This window comes from Balaenoptera borealis, assembly GCF_965194805.1.
Source record: "Balaenoptera borealis genome assembly, chromosome: 8".
Classification (NCBI taxonomy): Eukaryota; Metazoa; Chordata; class Mammalia; order Artiodactyla; family Balaenopteridae; genus Balaenoptera; species Balaenoptera borealis.
This window is the reverse complement of record NC_138865.1, coordinates 32842208-32866284: the sequence shown is the minus strand read 5'-3', so window position 1 is coordinate 32866284 and position 24077 is coordinate 32842208. Positions and strand designations below refer to the sequence as shown.

At 37.5% G+C, this 24077-nt stretch overlaps 1 protein-coding gene across 4 annotated transcripts in view; it reads left to right on the top strand.

Annotated features, from left to right (window-relative positions):
• LOC309633337 (serine/threonine-protein kinase WNK2-like) overlaps positions 1–24077 on the top strand; it is a 256600-nt gene that overhangs the window by 32862 nt on the left and 199661 nt on the right. Inside the window, exon 3 of one of the 4 annotated variants that reach the window (XM_082402039.1) lies at positions 13192–14098. The exons of the other annotated variants lie outside the window; for them this stretch is intronic. Within the exon in view, the coding sequence (XP_082258165.1) occupies positions 13192–13269 (78 nt within the window). The 3' untranslated portion in view covers positions 13270–14098. Of the gene's footprint in view, positions 1–13191; positions 14099–24077 lie in introns of those variants that run through there. 4 annotated transcript variants of the gene reach the window in all.

Here is a 24077-nt window from a genome sequence, read left to right as displayed (position 1 = left end):
TAAAGAGCAATGATGAACAACACAATAAATGAAATTAAAAATTCTCTAGAAGGAATCAATAGCAGAATAACTGAGGCAGAAGAACGGATAAGTGACCTGGAAGATAAAATAGTGGAAATAACTACTGCAGAGCAGAATAAAGAAAAAAGAATGAAAAGAATTGAGGACAGTCTCGGAGACCTCTAGGACAACATTAAACACACCAACATTCAAATTATGGGGGTCCCAGAAGACAAAGAGAAAAAGAAAGGGTCTGAGAAAATATTTGAAGAGATTATAGTCAAAAACTTCCCGACCATGGGAAAGGAAATAGTCAAGTCCAGGAAGCACAGAGAGTCCCATACAAGATAAATCCAAGGAGAAACATGCCAAGACACATATTAATCGAACTATCAAAAATTAAATACAAAGAAAAGATATTAAAAGCAGCAAGGGAAAAGCAACAAATAACATACAAGGGAATCTCCATAAGGTTAACAGCCGATCTTTCAGCAGAAACTTTGCAAGCCAGAAGGGAGTGGCAGGACATATTTAAAGTGATGAAAGGGAAAAACCTACAACCAAGATTACTCTACCCAGCAAGGATATCATTCCAGTTTGTCGGAGAAATTAAAACCTTTAGAGACAAGCAAAAGCTAAGAGAATTCAGCACCACCAAATCAGCTTTACAACAAATGCTAAAGGAACTTCTCTAGGCAGGAAACACAAGAGAAGGAAAAGACCTACAAAAACAAACCCAAAACAATTAAGAAAGTGATAATAGGAGCATGCATATCGATAATTACCTTAAATGTAAATGGATTAAATGCTCCAACCAAAAGACATAGACTGGCTGAATGGATACAAAAACAAGACCCGTATATAGGCTGTCTACAGGAGACCCACTTCGGACCTAGGGACACATACAGACTGAAAGTGAGGGGATGGAAAAAGATATTCCTTGCAAATGGAAATCAAACAAAAGCTGGAGTAGCAATTCTCGTATCAGACAAAATAAACTTTAAAATAAAGACTATTACAAGAGACAAAGAAGGACACTACATAATGATCAAGGGATCAATCCAAGAAGAATATATAACAATTGTAAATATTTACGCACCCAACATAGGAGCACCTCAATACATAAGGGAAATGCTAGTAGCCATAAAAGGGCAAGTCGACAGTAACACAATCATAGTAGGGGACGTTAACACCCCACATTCACCAATGGACAGAGCATCCAAAATGAAAATAAATAAGGAAACACAAGCTTAAAATGACACATTAAACAAGATTGACTTAATTGATATTTATAGGCCTTTCCATCCAAAAACAACAGAATACACTTTCTTCTCAAGTGCTCATGGAACATTCTCCAGGATAGATCATATCTTGGGTCACAAATCAAACCTTGGTAAATTTAAGAAAATTGAAATCATATCAAGTATCTTTTCCGACCACAACGCTGTGAGACTAGATATCAATTACAGGAAAAAAAAACTGTAAAAACAAACGCATGGAGGCTAAACACTATGCTACTAAATAACCAAGCGATCACTGAAGAAATCAAAGAGGAAATAAAAAAATACCTAGAAACAAATGACAATGAAAACACTACGACCCAAAACCTGTGGGATGCAGCAAAAGCAGTTCTAAGGGGAAGTTTAGAATCCTACTTCAAGAAACAAGAAACATCTCAAATAAATAAACTAACCTTACATCTAAAGCAATTAGAGAAAGAAGAACAAAAAAAACCCCCAAAGTTAGCAGAAGGAAAGAAATCATAAAGATCAGAACAGGAATAAATGAAAAAGAAATGAAGGAAACAATAGCAAAGATCAGTAAAATTAAAAGCTGGTTCTTTGAGAAGATAAACAAAACTTGTAAACCTTTAGCCAGACTCATCAGGAAAAAAAGGGAGAAGACTCAAATCAACAGAAGTCGAAATGAAAAAGAAGTAACAACTGACACTGCAGAAATACAAAGAATTGTGAGAGATTACTGCAAGCAACCATATGCCAATAAAATGGATAACCTGGAAGAAATGGACAAATTCTTAGAAAAGCACAACCTTCTGAGACTGAACCAGGAAGAAATAGAAAACATAAACAGATGAATCACAAGCACTGAAATTGAAACTGTAATTAGAAATCTTCCAACAAACAAAAGCCCAGGACCAGATGGCTTCACAGGTGAATTCTATCAAACATTTAGAGAAGAGCTAACACCTATCCTTCTCAAACTCTTCCAAAATATAGCAGAGGGAGGAACACTCCCAAACTCATTCTACAAGGCCACCATCACCCTGATACCAAAACCAGACAAAGATGTCACAAAGAAAGAAAACTACAGGCCAATATCACTGATGAACATAGGTACAAAAATCGTCAACAAAATACTAGCAAACAGAATCCAACAGCACATTAAAAGGATCATACACCTGGCTTCCCTGGTGGCGCAGTGGTTAAGAATCTGCCTGCCTTTGCAAGGGACACAGGTTCAAGCCCTGACCCTGGAAGATCCCCCATGACACAGAGCAACTAAGCCCGTGTGCCACAACAACTGAAGTCTGCGTGCGTAGAGCCCGTGCTCTGCAACAAGAGAAGCCACGACAATGAGAAGCCCTCACACTGCAATGAAGAGTAGCCCCCGCTCACTGCAACTAGAGAAAGCCCACGCACAGCAATGAAGACCCAACACAGCCAAAAATAAATAAATTAATTAATTAAAAAAAGAAAAAGGATCATACACCATGATCAAGTGGGTTTTATCCCAGGAATGCAAGGATTCTTCAATATATGCAAATCTATCAGTGTGATACACCATATTAACAAATTGAAGGATAAAAACCATATGATAATCTCAATAGATGCAGAAAAAGCTTTCGACAAAATTCAACACCCATTTATGTTAAAAACTCTCCAGAAAGTAGGCATAGAGGGAATTTACCTCAACATAATAAAGGCCATATATGACAAACCCACAGCCAACATCTTTCTCAGTGGTGAAAAACTGAAACCATTTCCTCTTAAGATCAGGAGAAAGACAAGGTTGTCCATTCTCACCACTATTATTCAACATAATTTTGGAAGTTTTAGCCACAGCAATCAGAGAAGAAAAAGAAATAAAAGGAATCCAAATTTGAAAAGAAGAAGTAAAGCTGTCACTGTTTGCAGATGACATGATACCAAACATAGAGAACCCTAAAGGTGCTTCCAGGAAACTACTAGAACTAATCAGTGAATTTGGTAAAGTAGCAGGATACAAAATTAATGCACAGAAATCTCTTGCATTCCTATACACTAATGATGAAAAATGTGAAAGAGAAATTCAGGGAACACTCCCATTTACCATTGCAACAAAAAGAGTAAAATACCTAGGAATAAACCTGCTTAAGGAGGCAAAAGACCTGTATGCAGAAAACTATAAGACACTGATGAAAGAAATTAAAGATGATACAAACAGATGGAGAGATATACCATGTTCTTGGATTGGAAGAATCAACATTGTGAAAATGACTCTACTACCCAAAGCAATCTACAGATTCAATGCAATCCCTATCAAACTACCACTGGCATTTTTCACAGAACTAGAACAAAAAATTTCACTATTTGTATGGAAACACAAAAGACCCCGAATAGCCAAAGCAGTCTTGAGAAAGAAAAACGGAGCTGGAGGAATCAGGCTCCCTGACTTCAGACTACATACAAAGCTCCGGTAATCAAGACAGTATGGTACTGGCACAAAAACAGGAATATATATCAGTGAAACAGGATAGAAAGCCCAGAGATAAACCCACTCATATATGGTCACCTTATTTTTGATAAAGGAGGCAAGAATATACAATGGAGAAAAGGCAGCCTCTTCAATAAGTGGTGCTGGGAAAACTGGACAGCTACATGTAAAAGAATGAAATTAGAACACTCCCTAACACTGTACACAAAAATAAACTCAAAATGGATTAAAGACCTAAATGTAAGGTCAGACAGTATAAAACTCCTAGAGGAAATCATAGGAAGAACCCTCTTTGACATAAATTGCAGCAAGATCCTTTTTGACCTACCTCCTAGAGAAATGGAAATAAAAACAAAAATAAACAAATTGGACGGAATAAAACTTAAACGCTTTTGCACAACAAAGGAAACCATAAACAAGACGAAAAGACAACCCTCAGAGTGGGAGAAAATATTTGCAAACGAAGCAACTGACAAAGGATTAATCTCCAACATATACAAACAGCTCATGCAGCTCAATAGTTCCCTTCTATTTCTAGTTTACTGAACGTTTTTGTCATGAATGAATGCTGGATTTGTCAAATGCTTTTTCTGTATCTATTAATAGGACCATATAGTTTTTCTTCTTTAACCTGTTTATATGATGAATTACACTAGTTGGTTTTCTTATGTTGAACCAGCCTTGTATACCTGGAATAAATCCCACTTGCCCATGGTGTATAATTCTGTTCATACATAGTTGGATTTGATTGACTAATATTTTGTTCGGGATTTTTGCAACTATATTCATTTGTCTGAATTTTTCCTTTTTTTGGTAATGCTTTGTATGCTTTTGGTGTTAGGATAATGCTGGTTTCATAGAATGAGTTAGAAAGTATTCATTCTAGTTCTATTTTTAGAGAATAAGCATACATTTTCCCTAAAATATTTGTTAAAATTCACCAGTGAACCAATCTGGCCCTAGTGCTTTCTTTTTGGCAGGTTATTAATTATAGTTTCAAATCCTTTAACAGATACAGGCCTATTGAGATTGTCTGTTCCTCCGTGTGTAATTTTGGTGCTGGAACAACTGGACAGCTACATGCAAAAAAAAAAAAAGATGAAGATGTGGCACATATATACAATGGAATATTACTCAGCCATAAAAAGAAATGAAATGGAGGTATTTGTAATGAGGTGGATGGAGTTAGAGTCTGTCATACAGAGTGAAGTAAGTCAGAAAGAGAAAAACAAATACAGTATGCTAACACATATATACGGAATCTAAGGAAAAAAAAAAAAAAGGCCATGAAGAACCTAGTGGCAAGACGGGAATAAAGACACAGACCTACTAGAGAATGGACTTGAGGATATGGGGAGGGGGTGGGGTGAGATGTGACAGGGTGAGAGAGTGTCATGGACATATATACACTACCAAATGTAAAATAGATAGCTAGTGGGAAGCAGCCGCATAGCACAGGGAGATCAGCTCGGTGCTTTGTGACCACCTAGAGGGGTGGGATAGGGAGGGTGGGAGGGAGGGAGATGCAACAGGGAAGAGATACGGGAACATATGTATATGTATAACTGATTCACTTTGTTATAAAGCAGAAACTAACACACCATTGTAAAGCAATTATACTTCAATAAAGATGTTTAAAAGATGTTTAAAAAAAAATGAATCTAGACAAAGACCTTACACTTTTCATATACATTAAATGGATCTCAAAATGTATCATAGAACTCAATATAAAATGCAACAGGACTTCATTAAAATAAAATAATAATAAAATAAAATGTAATGCCCCCAGTAAGCCTTTTTAGATTCTTAAATCATGGGTTTCTCCCTAATTATGCCTTAATTTCACCTGGTTTATACCTCTGCAATATTTATAAAAGAAATCTTGCATGTTATATGTACATGCCTATCAACTCCATTGGACTGTGACATCGTTGAGGGCTGGTAGGATGTGTCATTCATCTTTGGTGCCAGTTCAACATTTGTTCTGGTACAAAATAGTAAGTAGAATATATCCTTTGAATTGAACAATGCAGAGTTTTTGTTAATTTAAAATTCAGTTTCACAGGCCTACAATTACTAAATGGTATAGGGACACAAAACTCTTTATAACTAAAACATTCACGAGTCCATTTATGAAATCAGTGTCCTCTCAGCTCTCCTTTGCTCATCATAGTGGAATTGATCCCCACCCACCAGGTCAGGTGTTTGATTATTTCTTTTTGATAGGGGAATGGTGCCAATAACCACTAATCAAAACAATTGCAATGAAGTTGATTGCAAGGGAAATAGTCCCATCAAAGGAGTATGATTAGACTTGGTAAAAGAGGGGCAAAGGGAAGGGAGAAGGAAAAGCAGAAGTGTACAAGCAATCTCCCCAAGTAAGGGAGAAGACTAAAAAGAAGGAAGAGTGGGGCAGTGGTGGAGGTTCTCCCCAGGGTTCTCTCCAGGCAGACAGCGGGAACAAGCAGGGCAGGGAGGTGGTGGTGAGTAAGGACACCTCAGTGTTGTAGGTGTAAGGACACCTACAGTATGGAGCTGCAGGCTTAAACTTTCCAGAATAAATCTCAGCTTTGGATAGGAGCCTGTTATCAGACCCACCCTCAAATCACTAGGCACTAACTATCCTATGGAAAAGGGCAGAGTCCAAAATTTTGATTAAAAATAATGTATGAGCTTAAAACAAATATAAGCCTACATATTTTTAACAGAGAAACTTAACATATCTACTAGATATTGGGAAATCTGAGCTCTTATGAACCCAAATAAAAGCAGGGAAAAGATAGCAGAGATACTGTTTGAAAATGACCGGTTTTTTGGTGTGTATGTCCATGCAGGTAGCCCTTACTTTGTGTGCCCATGGTTTGTTGACTGGTGCACATTGTGCTACTCACAATTGCTCCTTGTCAAAGTATCATTTTCATAAATTAAATTCATGACTCTCATGCAAATGTAAAATGAGTATATGTCACAGATTTAATGAACCCATTAATAGGAGAACTGGCATGATGGTAGTGCTGATTCAAAAGAACTAAATGGGGTAGAAGCTTTTAGAGTAGCTGGAAGAATTCTTAAATAGGATTACTGATTTTAGAGAAAAAATAGCTAATGTTCTGTAGGGAAAATCAGCTAACATTCTGAATTTTGGAAATTGTATTTTCCATCAGAAAGGAATCATTTGCATCCCTACTGAGCAGACATTATTTGTATTGCTATCTGACAGAAATCAAGGTACATCAACCCCTTCAGAATTACACCATACCTTTATCAATAGTAAATAACAAGTTAAACAAAGATGCAAATCTCTAGATGCCTAGAGATTCAGATAATCCGAAGGCAGGCCTGATAATCAAACCCTAGCATAACTAAGAAAGAACAGGCAAAAGTCCCTTTAGTTTTTTTCAGGCTTTTGGATAATTTTCCTTAACACCATTTTACAAAGGTTTTTCTCTTCCGTATCTTACTGATGTCAAGGAGACTAGAATTACTGGGAAGGGTATTCTCAGATATAGTATCAAGTTATCCCATTGTAAAACATACCAAAAACCAAAAAACGAATCTTGAAGCTATCCACATGATTAAAGAAAAACTATACCATGTGGGGGACAATTTTGAGTGAGAGCAGAAACTGCTCTTAGAAAGCATAGTATTAGTGAGTTCTTACAGGCTCCCAGGTAGCTACATCATCAGAGAGAAGGAAGCACCAGAAGAGGTATTTTACCCATGTTTGGTCAATACGAGGGAGTGCAGAATTGCTTTTGACACAGTCTAGAGGCTGACATTGATACCGTGCCAGAGACCCGTAAGCATGTTGTGCTTTCTCAAAGGTCTTCTCTGTGAGCTGAGCTGCCTTCGAACTTAGAACATGAATTGTATGGTTTTACCTTGAACAAGATTCTGGAAATAGTTTATAAAGTAATATCTGCATATAGGCCTCACCTTGGAGAGAGCTCATGACATTCCTGGGCACTGCAGTGCTACCAGATACCATGAGAAATAGAGGCAGGACAAGAATACCAAGGGAGGGTTGCTCAGCATAGATGACTGATGTGACCATTGTGATGATCTGACCAACTCCAAAGTTCATTCCCATGTCACCACTAAAACATATTTTCCCCTTCATTGCTGATGTCTGAGAGGAAATTTCTTTCCTCTACCCTCTTAGGTTTATTCGTAGGGGCCTGCAAAGTAAACTGACAAACGACAGAATAATGGAAGAAAAAACATAAATTATTTTAATTAATATTTTCTGTGTGAAAGAGTCCAACAGGAAGGAAGTGAAACTCAAAGAAGTAGTTAGACTTGGGGGCTTATATTCCATTTTTAAGAAAGGAAAGGGGGTTTGGAGGAAAGTGAGTAGGAAATATATGGGGAAACCGATGGGAGATAAGCGCTATTTTCATAAGGTTTGTTTATGTAGACTCATCTCAGTGCCCATTCTCCACCTTTGGTGACAAAAGTCACTGTCTTCTTCCTGGTTCGGGAGAGGGGGCCCCGGTCTCAGGGAAAATTCATGCCCTGCTTTTAGGGAGAAAAGGGGAGGGAAGATTTCTTCCTGCATCTGCTGATTTTCAATTGCTTTCAGCTCAAAACCATATTTATGCCAAAGTGGCATATTTTGAGGTGGCTTTTTTTTTTTTAATTTATTTATTTTTGGCTGTGTTGGGTCTTCGTTTCTGGGCGAGGTTTTTCTCCAGTTGCGGCAAGTGTGGGCCACTCTTCGTCGCGGTGCGCGGGCCTCTTATTATCGTGGCCTCTCTTGTTGCGGAGCACAGGCTCCAGACGCGCAGGCTCAGTAGTTGTGGCTCACGGGCCCAGTTGCTTCGTGGCATGTGGGATCTTCCCAGACCAGGGCTCGAACCCATGTTCCCTGCATTGGCAGGCAGATTCTCCACCACTGCACCACCAGGGAAGCCCTCCCCAAAGATTTTTATTGTTCCGTTATAAACTTGCCCTCCCACCCCTCTTTGCTCTTCCCATCAACTGACCATTAGACATGATGCCATTAGACATGAGGTTAATTTGCATAGAGAATTTTATATAAATAGAGTCATACAGTATATATTGTTTTTTGCCTGGTTTCTTCCACTGCATAATTATCATGTAATTAATCCACATTCTTGCACTTATCTATAATGTATTTATTTTTATTATCGACTATTCTACTATATGGATTTACCACAGTTTGTTTATCCTTTCCCTTACTGATAAATATTTGTGTTGTTTCCAGGTTAGGCATTATAAATAAAACATTTGCTGTCATTAATCTTTTTAATTTTAGCCATCTAACAGGTGTGTAGAAGAATACCATTGTGACTTTTGTTTGCATTTCCCTAATGACTATCATATAGAATAGCTTTTTATGTGCTAAATTGTGTTACATATATCTTTGGTAAAGTGTCTATTCAAAATTTTTGGCCACTTTTTCAAAAGGTGGGTTTTTTAATTTGTATTATTATTTTAAAAAATTAAAGTATAATGACACACAACATTATATTAGTCTCAGGTGTACACATAATGATTCAAAATTTGTATATATTGCAAAATGATCATTGCAATAATTCTAGTTAACATCCGTCACCATACATAGTTACAAAATTGTTTTTTCTTGTATTGACAACTTTTAAGATTTACACTCTTAGCAACTTTCAAATATGCTCTACAGTATTATTAACTATAGTCTCAGTGCTGTAGTTGACATTCTAATGACTTATTTATTTTATAACTGCAAGTTTGTACCTTTTGATCCCCTTTACCTATTTCATGCATACCACCATCCCCCACCTCTGGCAACCACTAATTTGTTCTCTAAATCTATAACCTTGTTTTGTTTATTTGTTTGTTTCTGTTTTCCTTAGATTCCACATATAGGTAAGATCATATGGTATTTGTCTTTCTCTATCTGACATATTTTTCTTAGCATAATGCCCTCAAGGTCCATCCATGTTATCTCAAATGTCAAGATTTCTTTCTTTTTTTATGACTGAATAATATTTCATTGTGTATATATATATATATTTTTATACATTCATTCATCAGTGGACACTTTGTTTCCATATCTTGGCTATAGTAAATAATGCTGCAATGAACATGGGGGGTGCATATATCTTTTCGAGTTATTGTTTTTATTTTCTTTGTCTAAAAACCCAGAAGTGGAATTGCTGGATCCCATGGGAGTTCCAGTTTTAATTTTTTGAGTAACCTCATACTGCTTTTCACAATGGCTATACCAATTTACTTTCCCACCAAGAGTGCAGAGGGGTTCCCTTTATTCCACATTCTTGCCAATGCTTATCTCTTATGTTTTTGGTGATAGCCATACTAACAGGTGTAAAGTGATATCTCCTTGTGGTTTTGATTCCCATTTCCCAGTAATTAGTGATATTGAGCATCTTTTATGTGCTACCTGTTGGCCATTTGAATACCTTCTTTGGAAAAATGTCTTTTCAGATTCTTTGTTCATTTTGTAATTGGATTATTTGACTTTTCTGCTATTCAGTTGCATGAGTTCCTTACATATTTTGGATATTAACTCCTAATCAAATGTGTGGTTCGCAAATATTTTTTCCCATTCCATAGGTTGCCTTTTCATTTTGTTTATTATTTCCTTTGGTGCTCAGAAGCTTTTTAATTTGATATAGACTCACTTGTTTGTTTTTTATTTTGTTGCTTGTGCTTTAGGTGTCATATCCAAAAAAATCATTGCCAAGATCCTTGTGAAGAAGGATTTTTTTATGTTTTCATCTGGGAGTTTTATGGAAGCCTGGTTTCAGAGCTTACATTCAAGTCTTTAATCTATTTCGTGTTAATTTCTGTGTATGGCGGAAGACACTGGTCTTGTTTTATTCTTTTCCGTGTGGTTGTCCAGTTTCCCCAGCACCATTTCTTAAAAAGACTGTCCTTTCCCCATTGTATATTCTTGGCTCCTTTGTTACAAATTAATTTACCATATACATGTGGGTTTATTCCTGGTCTCTCTATTTTGTTCCATTAATCAATGTATCTTTTTTTTATACCAATGTATATCATAGTTTTGATTACTATAGCTTTGTAATATAATTTGAAATCAGGGAGCATGATGCCTCCAGCTTTGTTCTTCTATCTCAAGACTGGTTTGGCTATTTGGGGTCTTTTGTGATTCCATACAAATTTTAGAATTTTTTGTTCTATGCATGTGAAAAATACCATTGAAATTTTGATGAGGACTGCACTGAACCTGTAGATTGCTTTGAGTAGTATGGACATTTTAACAATATTAATTTTCCCAACCCATGAGCACAAAATATCTTTTTCTTTGTTTCCTCTTCAACTTCTTTCATTAATGTCATAGTTTTCAGTGTACAGGTCTTTCACCTCCTTGGTTAATAAAAGTGTGGGCATCCTTGTCTTGATCCTGACCTCAAAGGAAACTCTTTCAGCTTTCCACCATGGTGTATGATGTTAGCTGTGGACTTGTTCTATAAGCCCTTTATTATGTTGAGCTATAGTCCCTCTATACCCATTTTGTTGAGAGTTTTTCTTAAATGAATGTTGAATTTTGTCAAGTGCTTTTTTTCTGCGTCTATTGAGATGGTCATGTGATTTTTATCCTTCAATTTGTTAATGCAGTGTGTCACATTGATTGATTTGTGGATATTGAACAATCCTTGCATCCCTAGAATAAATCCCAGTTGCTCAGGTATGTGATTCTATTAATTACTGTAGAATCTTGTTTGCTAATGTCTTGTTGAGGATTTTTGCATCTATGTTTACTGTTCATCAGGGATTAAATCTTTGGGAAAGAAATGGGTGATCCAAAATGATTAGGTTATAAAACATGTTCTTATTAGATTCTTGTATTTATTTTTATTAGTCATTATATGAGCCATTTATTGATTTTATTTTTTTGGCATCCTTTTCTGGTTTTGGTATCAGGGTAATGCTGGCCGCCTAAAATGAGTTTCAAAGTGTTTCCACTTCTATTTTTTGGAAAATTTTGAAAAGGATTGGTATTAATTCTTCTTTGAATGTTTGGTAGAATTTACCAGTGAAGTCATCTGGTTCTGGACTTTTTTGTTGGGATATTTTTGATCACTAATTCAATCTCTTCTTGGTTTGTTCAAATCTTATTATTGGGTTTTAAGAGTTCTTTATATGTTCTTTATAGATACCAGTTCTTTATCAAATATGTTACTTACAAGTATTTTCTCCAGTCCATGGCTCCTATTTCGATTTTCTTCACTGTGAATGCTTTTTTCAAAGAGCAGACATTTTTATCATGATGAAGTCCAGTTGATTGATTTTTTTCTTTTATGTATTGTGATTTTAGTGTCATATCAAAGAAATATTTGCCTAACCCAAGGTCACAAAGATTTTCTCCTATGTTTTCTTGTAAAAGTTGTATAATTTTAGGTTTTACAATTAGGTCTACAATCCATTTTGAGCTAACTTTGGTATAAAGTGTGAGATATGAATGAAAATTTATTTTTTGTTTACACAAGGATCAAATTGCTCCAGGACTATTTGTTGAACAGACGATCTTTTCTCTACTGAGTTGCCTTTGTAGCACAAAATCAAAACTATTATGTCATATGAGTTTTGCCCAAACCCAGTCAGATTCCCATCTTGAAAATCCACCTTAAACCATTGGAGTTCAGACCCCTAATCTTGTAAATATGTTCCCACAACTCCTGCTTCTGATAACTGCTAAGATTCTGCCAAGGTGGTGTTCTCACTCGCTGATGGAGGTTTAAAAAACTTAGCGGTGCCTCATGGAGAGATAACCAACTGACAAATTCCAACCCAATTTGATAATTTCTTTATTTTAAATTGAAATAATTATTTAAGAATGTGTTTAGATAGGAGATATTATACTTTATTAGGGTTCATTTTGTCAGGTGTGATTTCACAAGGAATTTTTTTATCATAACTTAAGACTTACTGTTGTGAAAAATATTTGACAGTAGCTTTTGAAAAGCACAATTAGTCAAATTTGCACTTAAAATTATAATTCTTTTATTTTTAAATTAGAACTGTTTATCCTTTAATATTTAATAAGGACTTCATAGGAGTGCTTCTCACTTTTATTTGTTTATTCATACAAAAATTACTTTTGGGAAACATTAGTTTGTAACACTGCAACAAGAAACTACAGGAACTATAGGACTAAAAACAGTAACATTTGGTCACAGCAACTCGTGGCAAACATAATATAAACTACAGCTTAGAGACCACGATGGTATAGATTAAATCTTTGGGATAGAAATGAGTGATCCAAAATGCATTAGGTTATAAAACATATTCTTATTAGATTCTTGTATTTATTTCTGTTAGTAATTATAAATATAAGCCATTTACTGAAGTCTCATGATATTTCTAGCCGTGACCATTTTCCAGGAAGTGTTTTTATAAAATACACGTGATTTTATTCTCATATTAAAACTGTGGATACTGAGGGCTTCCCTGGTGGCGCAGTGGTTAAGAATCCGCTTGCCAATGCAGGGGACACGGGTTCGAGCCCTGGTCTGGGAAGCTCTCACATGCTGCGGAGCAGCTAAGCCTGCAAGCTACAACTACTGAAGCCCGCGCCTAGATCCCGTGCTCTGCAACAAGAGAAGCCACCGCAATGAGAAGCCTGCGCACCGCAAGAAAGGGTAGCTCCCGCTTGCCGCAGCTAGAGAAAGCCCACGAGCCCAAGGCAACCAAAAATAAAATAAATAAACATAAATAAATTTTTTTTAAAATGTGGATACTGAGATTTAGAGAGCTCTGGTGAGGAGCAGAGCTCCAACGCCTTCCTTGTCTCCTATCCTGTTGGGCTCTGTACCCTCTCCTTCCCTAGGTCCACAGAGCCTCAAGTCTATTGAAACTGATTTGGTCCTCTCTGCTCAATGTCAACCTGCCTGTTTTCTTTGTTACTTCTTTGCTCTAATACACTACCCAGATCGTGGCTTGGAGGATTTGTATGCAGGGTTATTTACCATCCACAATTAGGAAACCCCTCCCCGTGTGTTCTTCGGTCTCTGGCCATGGCGTTGGCAGTAGCCTGGGCTCACTCTCACTTATCACTGAGCCTCTGATTGGAGTCCTGGCGGCCGAGGCACTGTCACTCATGACAGCACAGCCTTTCTCCTTCGATACTTTCATAATCTGAAAATGAAATGCACATCTTTCACTGGTAGATTAGAAATAGAATTTTCTTCTCTACTTTTCGTTTGCAGACTAGGTTTTAAAGCCTCAAGTGACTGTGTGAACTTTATCTTGTCTCTGCCAGCTGTCTGCATCAGCAGCATGGGGTGACTTTGGTTGCCAGACCTTTCTCATGCTATCCACCCATCAAATGGCTTCAACCCAGGGTCCCAGGAGTGTGTTGGTTTCCTGAGGAACAAAATCCTATCTTCCAATAGAACTCTTAACTTCCAGCTACTCACTGGCACATACAGAGTCATACAGAGTTTGTAAACCTAGCTTTTCTTCTTACTACTTGGAGATTAATCCTATAATGCCCTCATTCTTCCAGAACAATAGTTCTCCACATGAGAATTAAACAATTGCTTCTTTAAGCCACATTGAGCCACATCTGGCAGGAAATGTTGTACTGAAAATTGGAAGATCTAACTGGTGGCTGGATTTGACATCGCTGAGTCTTTTGTAATATCCTCTGCTTCATTTTGCTGAGAAATGAAAGTTTGCATTAGGTGGTCTGGAGTTGTGAAACACAAATGTGGACATATGGAAAAAATTCTCAAAGCTCTTTTTATTTTTCTTGAAGTGACAATATTGCCTTATGTTTAAATCCATTGAGTAGAATAATATTACTTATTTAAAAGCCTACATATTTTCAGCTTTATAATATCAGGCATGCCTATGGAAAGAAGCCTTTCATCAGAGAGGGGAAATAGTGAGTATTTAGAATGACGATTGTAATTTTAGCAGTTTAACTGGGATTTTTTATTTTTTATTATTTGGTTAAAGGGCCAGATAGTAAATATTTAGGCTCTGTGGGCCTGCAACTACTGAACGCTGCCACTGTAGAGTGAAAGCAGCCTTGGACTGTACTTAATGAATGGGTGTGGCAGTGTTTCAATGAAACATTGTTTAGACAGGAACAAAGCAGATTTGGACCTCATGCCAGTTTGTTGACCCTTACCGTAGAAAAAACTCTGAGTTTCACATTCTTTTTTTATATCCCCATGACCCTCTTTTTTAAAATCATCTGCCATCTATACGGTGCAGTGCAATGTTAGGTTGCCAGATTTATGTTTGTTGATTGTAAGTATGTCTCCCAAACTATATATTTATATGAAATTCAAATTTATCTGGGCATGGTGTATTTTACCTGGCAACCCTATCCCAGTGACCTTTTTCCCACATATTCCACCTTAATTTGGAGCTTGATGTCCTTCCCTAGATCAAAATCTTCTTTGGAAAATGTCTGAAGTTCTTAAAGATCAGCTGAGGGGGAATTTAGGGCCACACTGCCTTTCCTACAATTGCCTTTGTTGCATGTTAGGAACAATAATGAAGGAAAAGGAACAAAGTTTTTGTCTCAGGCTAAATACAAACACATCTGTACTTGTGCAAGAGAGGTTTGGTGGAGCCGTAATTTCCTTTCCATTCCCTGAACATCCGCCCTGGTCACAGGTTACCTATTGTTTCTAGGTAAGTGAATCCTGATGGAGTCAACATGGAGGACGATATTCAGAGAAGAGGGGTCTTAAAGGGACACCTATAAATAGTTTTAAATTTTAATGTTTGGTGGCATTATGATATGATACAGAAGAGAACCTACCTAGTACAGAGCAAATGCTTCAGTGCATACATGTTCATTATCATCCCCTAGTCCTTTAACATCCCAATTATTTCAATTCATTCAATATAAAATATTCAAAGAAAAATTCTGCCCATATACTTTGTACTTGCTTAATAAATAAGCATCATTAAAGTTAAAATTTAGAAGAATGAGACTATACAAGTCACAAAATCAAGGTATTATTTCAGTCATTCTAAATGATGTTGGTATTTGAGTTCAAGTTACATTGCACGCTGGCTCTGAAAGTGGCAGAATTATTTTCCAGAAAATGTTGGCAAAGATCTGCTAGGCTGTGAGAAGTTGGTTCTCATGTACTCTGGGCTGTGAGAGAACACTGTGTCTTTTCCCATAAACACGAGGGAAGGTGAACGGGCTCTGGGGACTTCTGATGGGGAAGATAATGAAAGGTGCCTTCATACCTCAGCTGTTCAGCACCATTAACCTTCCCAGTAATTGAAACACACAAAAGGGGGTGGTAAGTGAGAGGCCTCCCTCTCGTCTATGACCTGGCAGGTACAATTACTTAAGCCTTCAAATAAAGGAACGACTTTAGGTTCCTTTTCAACCATTCTTTACACAAAAATCAACCAAAGCTTTTTGTTTTTTAACTCTAATGTTATAATCATTTCTTTCTTTTGATTTGTGCCTGTGGATTAAAGCATACCCAGCTCAATAAGGTGGGCATTTGTTATTTAATTAATGTAACTAATAAAGTCCACCATGTAGAAAAGGTTACAGCAACAAAAAAAAGAGGTCTTAAAGGTTTACCATAGGAGACCAATTTACGATTCAAAGTGGTTTTAGACTGACAGGCAAAAGTAAGATTTCATTTTCCACATGGAAATGAAAAATACAAATGCAAAATTTTAATCTAGTTCAAGCTGAGGAATAACATCATATTGTAATTACAATACAAGGAAAACGAACCTAATCCTATAAATGTGTGTATGGACATGAAGGAAACTAGTTTTCATCAGTTATGTCAATGACATAACAATAGAGCAATGGAAGTGTGTGTGTGTGTGTGTGTGTGTGTGTGTGTGTGTGTGTGTAGGGAGTTGTTATTAACACTTCTCTATGCGAATTATACATGTACATATAAGAATGTATTTCTGTGGTAAGACAAGAACATCTAGAAAAGCATTTTAAAAAGTAGTTATCTTTGCAAAAGCTAAAAGTTCCTATAATTAAAAAGCAAGTCATCCAGCTCATGTCACATACTCACAGTATCATCCAGTGGCATTTATATCAAAACTTGCTATTATAAGTTAGATTCTATTTGCCTTTGAATCTACTTGAATTATGCAGCCATTATTTAAGCAAAATTACAAAAATGTTAAATGTTTCTATTATCTAAATCAAGATGAAACAGAAAGATATTTCAAAGTTTCTGATACAATTTTTTTTTCTTTTTTAAAGGGGAAGAGGAGGAAATGAGTCTTTTTTGTTTTAAATTGATTGTTGATTGATTGCTATGTTGGGTCTTCGTTTCTGTGCACGGGATTTCTCTAGTTGCGGCAAGCGGGGGCCACTCTTCATCGCGGTGCCCGGGCCTCTCACTATCGTGGCGTCTCTCGTTGCGGATCACAGGCTCCAGACGCGCAGGCTCAGTAGTTGTGGCTCACGGGCCTAGTTGCTCCGCAGCATGTGGGATCTTCCCAGACCAGGGCTCGAACCCGTGTCCCCTGCATTAGCAGGCAGATTCTCAACCACTGCGCCACCAGGGAAGCCCTCTGATACAATTTTAAGTGAAAATGGTGAGAAAGTGAAGCTGCCAGATGGCAAATATTTAATTTCTGCTCAGTTTTCTTCCATCACAAATACCCTGTGCTGGGCAGAGACTGAGGTCTAAATGGTCCTCATTCTTCACGCTCCTGGATTCACCCTCTTTGCCACATGGCTTTTCAGCTCCTTTTACTGAAGAGGCAGAATCTGTTCTCCCGACCCTTGATCCCGAGTTAGGTTATGAGATTTACTTCGGTCAATGGAATGCCAGCTGATGTGACACACGAAGATCAGAACAGACTTGTATTTTTCTGCTTCTTCTCTTAGTTCTGTGCCACCGCGGTGAGAGGTGCCTGGGTTTGTTTGCTGCGCAATGATACACAAGTCCAGTCATCTCAGATGGGGCCATTCTCTATCAGCGGACAACAGCCTCCCCAAGGCAGGTGTGCAGGAGACCAGAACACCTGCTGAGCCAAGAGTGTGGTCTTGAGACCCCTGAGCTCAGTAAAGTGGTGTCTGCCACTGAGGTTTCTGGTTGATTCACAGCATGATTATGGCAGTAAATAACGGATATTGCTGCTTATGTTTTTTAACTCCCATTTTTCAGTTACATTTCTATTTGGAATAGTGTGGTAAAGTAGATGTCAATGGATTCAATGTTTTTCTAGAGTTTCTGTATTCCTTTTTAAAAACAGCTTTGAGATATAATTCACCTACTGTACAATTCACCTACTTAAAGTGTCCAATTCAATTGTTTTTTTGTATATTCACAGAGTTGTGCATTCATCTCCACAATCTATTTTATCAATTTTATTGATAAAAAAAATTTTGGAAATTTTATCAATTTCCAAAAAAAGAAATCTTTCTTTTTCTAGCCTACAAGTCTCCCATCTCCCACAGCCCCAAGCAAACACTCATCTACTTTCTGTCTCTATAGGTTTGTCCTTTTTGACATTTCATATCAATGGGCTCATATAATATATGGTTCCTTATGACTAACTAATTTCACTCAGAGTATTTTCAAGATTCCTCTACATTGGAGTACTTCATTCATCAGTACTTCAGCCTAAAAAAATATCACTGGAATTATGGAATAAACTTAATCCTTAAGGGTGTATTTTTTTAATTAACCAGCACTATTACGAGTTCTCAGTCTTGTTTTCAATTTAAAAAGACTTTTAATGATAATCATGAAAATGCTTATGGTTGAATTTAGATTCAATTCTGTGCAATAAACTCAAATTGGTTATAACACAATAAAGGCCGTATATGAGAAGCCCATAGCTGATGTCATACTCTGTGCTTTTCCTCTAAGATCAAGAATAAGAGAAAGATGCCCACTCTCGCCACTTTTATTCAACGTAGTATTAGAAGTCCTAGTCAGAGTAATTAGGCAAAAAAAAAAAAGGAAATCAGCAGCACCCAGCTGGAAAGGAAGAAGTAAAATTGTCAATATTTGCAGATGACATGATATTATATATAGAAAACTCTATAGACTCCACCAAAAAAACACTGTTAGAACTAATAAACAACTTTAGTAATGTTGCAGAATACAAAATCAATATACAAAAATTGGTTGCATTTCTATATGCTAGTAATAAAACAATACCACTTACAATTGCATCAAAAGAATAAAATACCTATGAATAAATTTAACCATGGAGGTGAAAGACCTGTACATTGAAAACTATAAGACACTGATGAAAGTAACTGAAGAAGACACAAATAAATGGAAAGATACTCTGTGGCTCATAGATTAGAAGAATTAATATTGTTAAACTGTCCATACTACCAGAAGCAATCTACAGATTCAATTCAATCCCTATCAAAATTCCAATGGCATTTTACACAGAAACAGAGCAAAAAAATCCTAAAATGTGTAAGGAGCCACAAAACACCCTGAATAACCAAAGCAATCTTAAGAGAGAACAAAGCTGGAAGCATCATGCTTCCTGATTTTAAGTTATATTACAAAACTATGGTATGGTATTGGTATAAAAACAGGCACATGGATGAATGGAGCAGAATAGAGAGCTCAGAAATAAACGCACACATATATGGTCACTTAATTTATCACAAAGGAGCCAAGAATATACAATGGGGAAAGGACAGTCTGTTCAACAAATGGTGTTGGCAAAACTGGACAGCCACATGCAAAAGAATAAAACTAGACTACTACCTTATACCATACAAAAATTAACTCAAAATGGAATAAAGACTTGAATTTAAGACCTGAAATCATAAAACTCCTAGAAGAAAACATATACGGTAAGCTCCTGGACATTGGTCATGGCCATGATTTTTTGGATATGACACCAAAAGCAAAGGCAATAAAAGTAAAAATAAACAAGTGAGACTACATCAAACTAAAAAGCTTTTGTACAGTAAAGGAAACCATCAACAAAATGAAAAGGCAACCAATTGAATGGGAGAAATATTTGCAAATCATGTATCTGATAATGGGCTAATATCTAATATATATAAAGATCTCGCACAACTCAATAGCAAACAAACAATCTAATTAAAAATGGGCAAAGGATCTGAATAGACATTTTTCCAAAGAACACATACAGGGCTTCCCTGGTGGCGCAGTGGTTGAGAATCTGCCTGCCAATGCAGGAGACACGGGTTCGTGCCCTGGTCTGGGAAGATCCCACATGCCGCAGAGCAACTGGGCCCGTGAGCCGCAATTACTGAGCCTGCGCGTCTGGAGCCTGTGCTCCACAACAAGAGAGGCCGCGATAGTGAGAGGCCCGCGCACCGCGATGAAGAGTGGCCCCCGCTTGCCACAACTAGAGAAAGCCCTCGCACAGAAACGAAGACCCAACACAGCCATAAAAAAATTAAAAAAAAAAAAAAAAAAAAATTAAAAAAAAAAAAAAAAAAAAGAACACATACAGTTGACCAACAGGTATAGGAAAAGATGCTCAACGTCACTAATCATCAGGGAAATGCAAATCGAAACCACAATGAGATATCACTTCACACCTGTTTGTATGATTATCATCAAAAGATAAGAAATAACAAGTGTTGGCAAGGATGTGGAGAGAAGGAGACACTTGTGCACTCTTGGTGGGAATGTAAATTGGTACAGACAGTATGGAAAATAGCATGGAGTTTCCTCAAAAGATCGAAACTGGGACTACCATATTATCCAGCAATTTCACTTCTGTGTATTTGTACAAAGAAAATGAAAACACTAACTCCAAAAGATATATGCACACCCATGTTTATTACAGAATTATTTGCAATAGTTGAGACATGGGAACAACTTCAGTGTTCATTGATGGGTGAATGGCTAAAAAAATGTGATACACACACTGGAATACTATTGAGCCATTAAGAAAAAGGAAATTTTTCCATTTGTGACAACATGGAGGGACTTCGAGAGCATTATGCTAAGTGAAATAAGTTAGAGAAAGATAACCTATGGTCTCACTTATATGAGTAATCTTAAAAAGAAAAAAAAGGAGCTCATAAATACAGAGAAGAGATGGTTGGTTGCCAGACTGGGGGGGTGGGGATGGGGGTGGGAAGTAGGTGACATGAGTGAAGGGGGTTCCAAAGGTACAAATTTCCAGTTATAAAATAAATAAGCCACAGGGATGTAATGTATAGCATGGTGAATATAGTTATTAATACTGTATTGCATATTTACAAGTTGCTGCAAGTAAATCTTAAAAGTTCTCATCACAAGAAGAAAGAAAAAAATCTGTGACTGTGTATGGCGATTGATGGTAACCAGACTTACTGTGATGTTCATTTTGCAATACACACAAATGTCCAATCATTGAATTGTACACCTGAAACTAATATAGTGTTCTATGTCAATTATACCTCAATAGAAAAATTCTTAGGTCAAGATCAGATGTTGATTTTAATTTTAAATTAGAAAAGGACTTTTAAGGATCCACTCAACTCTGCCTCCCTCTTCCTACCCCAAAGAAGTAAAGAAAAATTGTGACCTTTTATGCCTTTCATAAAATTAGAAATTTTGTTTAAAGGGTATAATATATCTCAATTTTAAAAGTTTAAAAAAAAAAAAGAATTTTTTTTCCTGGACACTCATGTAGTTGATTCTGTGAATTTATCCTTCTTTGTGATATGATAGAAGGAAGTTCTAGAATCTCCCTTTTCTCTATATGTGTGCACCTCAGCTGCTGCCATCAGTGGACATGTGTGCAAGATGATATTGGAGACTGTGGTGCTTGAATTGGGTAGAATGCTGGACAGCTGACTCTGCACTTCATTTTAACGTTAAGCCTCTCTGATTCTACTTGTGCCAGAATGTCAGGAAAAGTGTGTTGTTTATGCGCAATCCTGTGAAATGTTTATTAAGCACTTTTGGAAATACCATGCAGTATTGCTTTTATACTTCAAGTTCTTAGTTGTGGTTTGTTCTATCTTAGATACCAGTGTTTGTTAGTCCCCAAAAGTCCTCCTGGGTTGAAATGGGCTGAATTGGAAAGAAATATTATAAGCAGAATAAGGTAGGGGGTCTATGGAGAAAGAAAACCAGGCATGGCTTTCTGGACATAAGAGAACACCTATTCATTTAGTACAAGCCATTTTGTGATCTAAGCCTGGCCAGAGTGCTTGCCCTTGAACAGGTCTCAGTAATTAAGGATCTTAAGGGAAAACAAGAATGCTGACTGTTATCAGGCAAGAGAAGTAGCACTAGTAATAATGTATCAGTTGTAAAGACTTCCAGTTCTGTTTCCATGGTAAAGATGAGCCTGAAGCGCTCAACCACCAGGTCAGAGGGAACCTAAGGGATGATGGCGTTGACCTTTTCTGATCCTCCGGATTTCAATCAACTAAAGCCTGGGCTCTGCCTACCTCCCAAGTCCTTTCATGAATATACATGTACCCTTAGCTTAAAACTTCCCCAGTTTTGCTGTTTGGGGAGACACTGCTTTGGGAAAGATCCCTGGTGTTCTACTTACTTGCTGCAAGTAACAAATCCTTCCTTCTCTCACTCTTTGTCTTGGTTGTGTCTTTTGGCTCGACACCCACCAAGAGGCGAACCTAGTTTTTCGGGTAACAATATGAGGCTGACTATTCTCTAGCTGAGATTTATGTAATTAGGTGCATAATCCTTTGGTTGTTAAAACCGGGGCTTCCAAGGGCTAGTTATAGGGAACATAGCTCATCAGAGATAACCTGCAAAGACACCGTGCAGTGTGTTTTTTATCACACATGTGACAATCCTTCTCCCTGCAGTCTGTCTCTCCATAATTGTTCTTCAGGATTTGTTGCCTGGGGGCTTATGGGAAACATGACTCCTAATAGAAATACTATTATATTTTATTCACAGTGTTCTTTCAGAGGATTTAATGATAAATCTGTTCCCATTACAGGAGTAAAGTTAAATGTATTCCCAGATTTAGATAAAACACGCAGAAATAATTTACAGGGAGAAAACTGCTGAATAAAGAAGAAAAATGAATGGAGTCATGTTTTGATCTGTGGAGAGCATTGAGAAAGGATTTCATTTGGGTGGGGTGAGTTGATCCTTCCTCTTCTCGGTAGGGAATCCTGAGTGCACAGACTGCTCCCAGGTGAGCAGGAAAACAGAAGACTTTGGTCAGGAAATGCCAAGGGTGTAGTTTCACTTAGAATATACTTTCCTAGGCAGCCTGTCTGCACTTACACATATGAGGGTCCACACACTTCTGAACATCGGCAGTTGATTTCTTGTCTTTTATTTGTGACGTGTGCTGATTTCAAGTTCTCTTTTGTGTTTGGTGTGAACTCTGCAGACACATACATATATGCGCGTGCGTGATTTGTGGGGTTTGAATCATCACTTATAGAAATGTGCAAGATTAGATCTACACATTTTCTTCACCTTTCCTTTGTTTTGATTTTTTTAAAATTTAATTTAATTTTATATTGGAGTATAGCTGATTTACAATATTGTGTTAGTTTCAGTTGTACAGCAAAGTGATTCAGTTATACATATACATGTATCCATTCTTTTACAGATTCTTTTCCCATATAGATTATGACAGAATGTTGAGTAGAGTTCCCTGTGCTATACAGTAGGTCCTTGTTGATTATCTGTCATCTTTCTTACATAAAAGAGCAAAGGGCTGTGGAAACAGGTCACAGAATGCAGCGGACTGCCCCTGGCCTGCAGGGATTTAGCTTGGAGGCCTTGGCGGTCCCGTTAGGCATCCTTTCTCCTCTGAGCCTGGAGCTCTAGCATCAGCCTACCTGATCCAGCACCCTGTGGATGAGCATGGTGTTAAGTACTTGACATTCATTTTCTCCTGTAACCCTTGGATCAGTTCTCTGCTGGTCAGACTTCTATTATCTTATGAAACAGACAACGAAGCTGAGGATCACAGATGCTGAGCAGCTGCCGGGGGTCTCACGGGTGGGTACCAACTCCCAGGGCAGCTCTGGGGCTGGTACGTGGAATGCTCAGCAGTTTCCATCCCTTTGTGGGGGTTTCAGGCCTGTAATTTCATCATGGCTCTATGACTGGCTATCATCACCATTCTACAAACAAGAAAAGTGAAGCACAAAGCCACGAAGTCTCCAGCGAAAGAAGGCAGCTGGAAAGGGGTAAAACCAGGAGTCGCCTCAGCTGTCTGCTGGCAAGTCCCTGCTTTGGGCCCTGCTTTGCCTGGTCTCTTCAAGCCTCCTCACCTGGGGCTGCCCTTGTCTTGGAAGATCATGTAATAGCCCCAGTGCTGTCCAGTGGTCAATGCTGTGCACTGCACAAGGACATCTGCCTGCAAATCTCAATCCCTCATGGGCTGTTTCATGTCTGACTTGGAAAATCCATCCTGAATGTCTGCTCAAGTAATTTACCAGCATTGTCCTTTTTGGTTTTAATTGA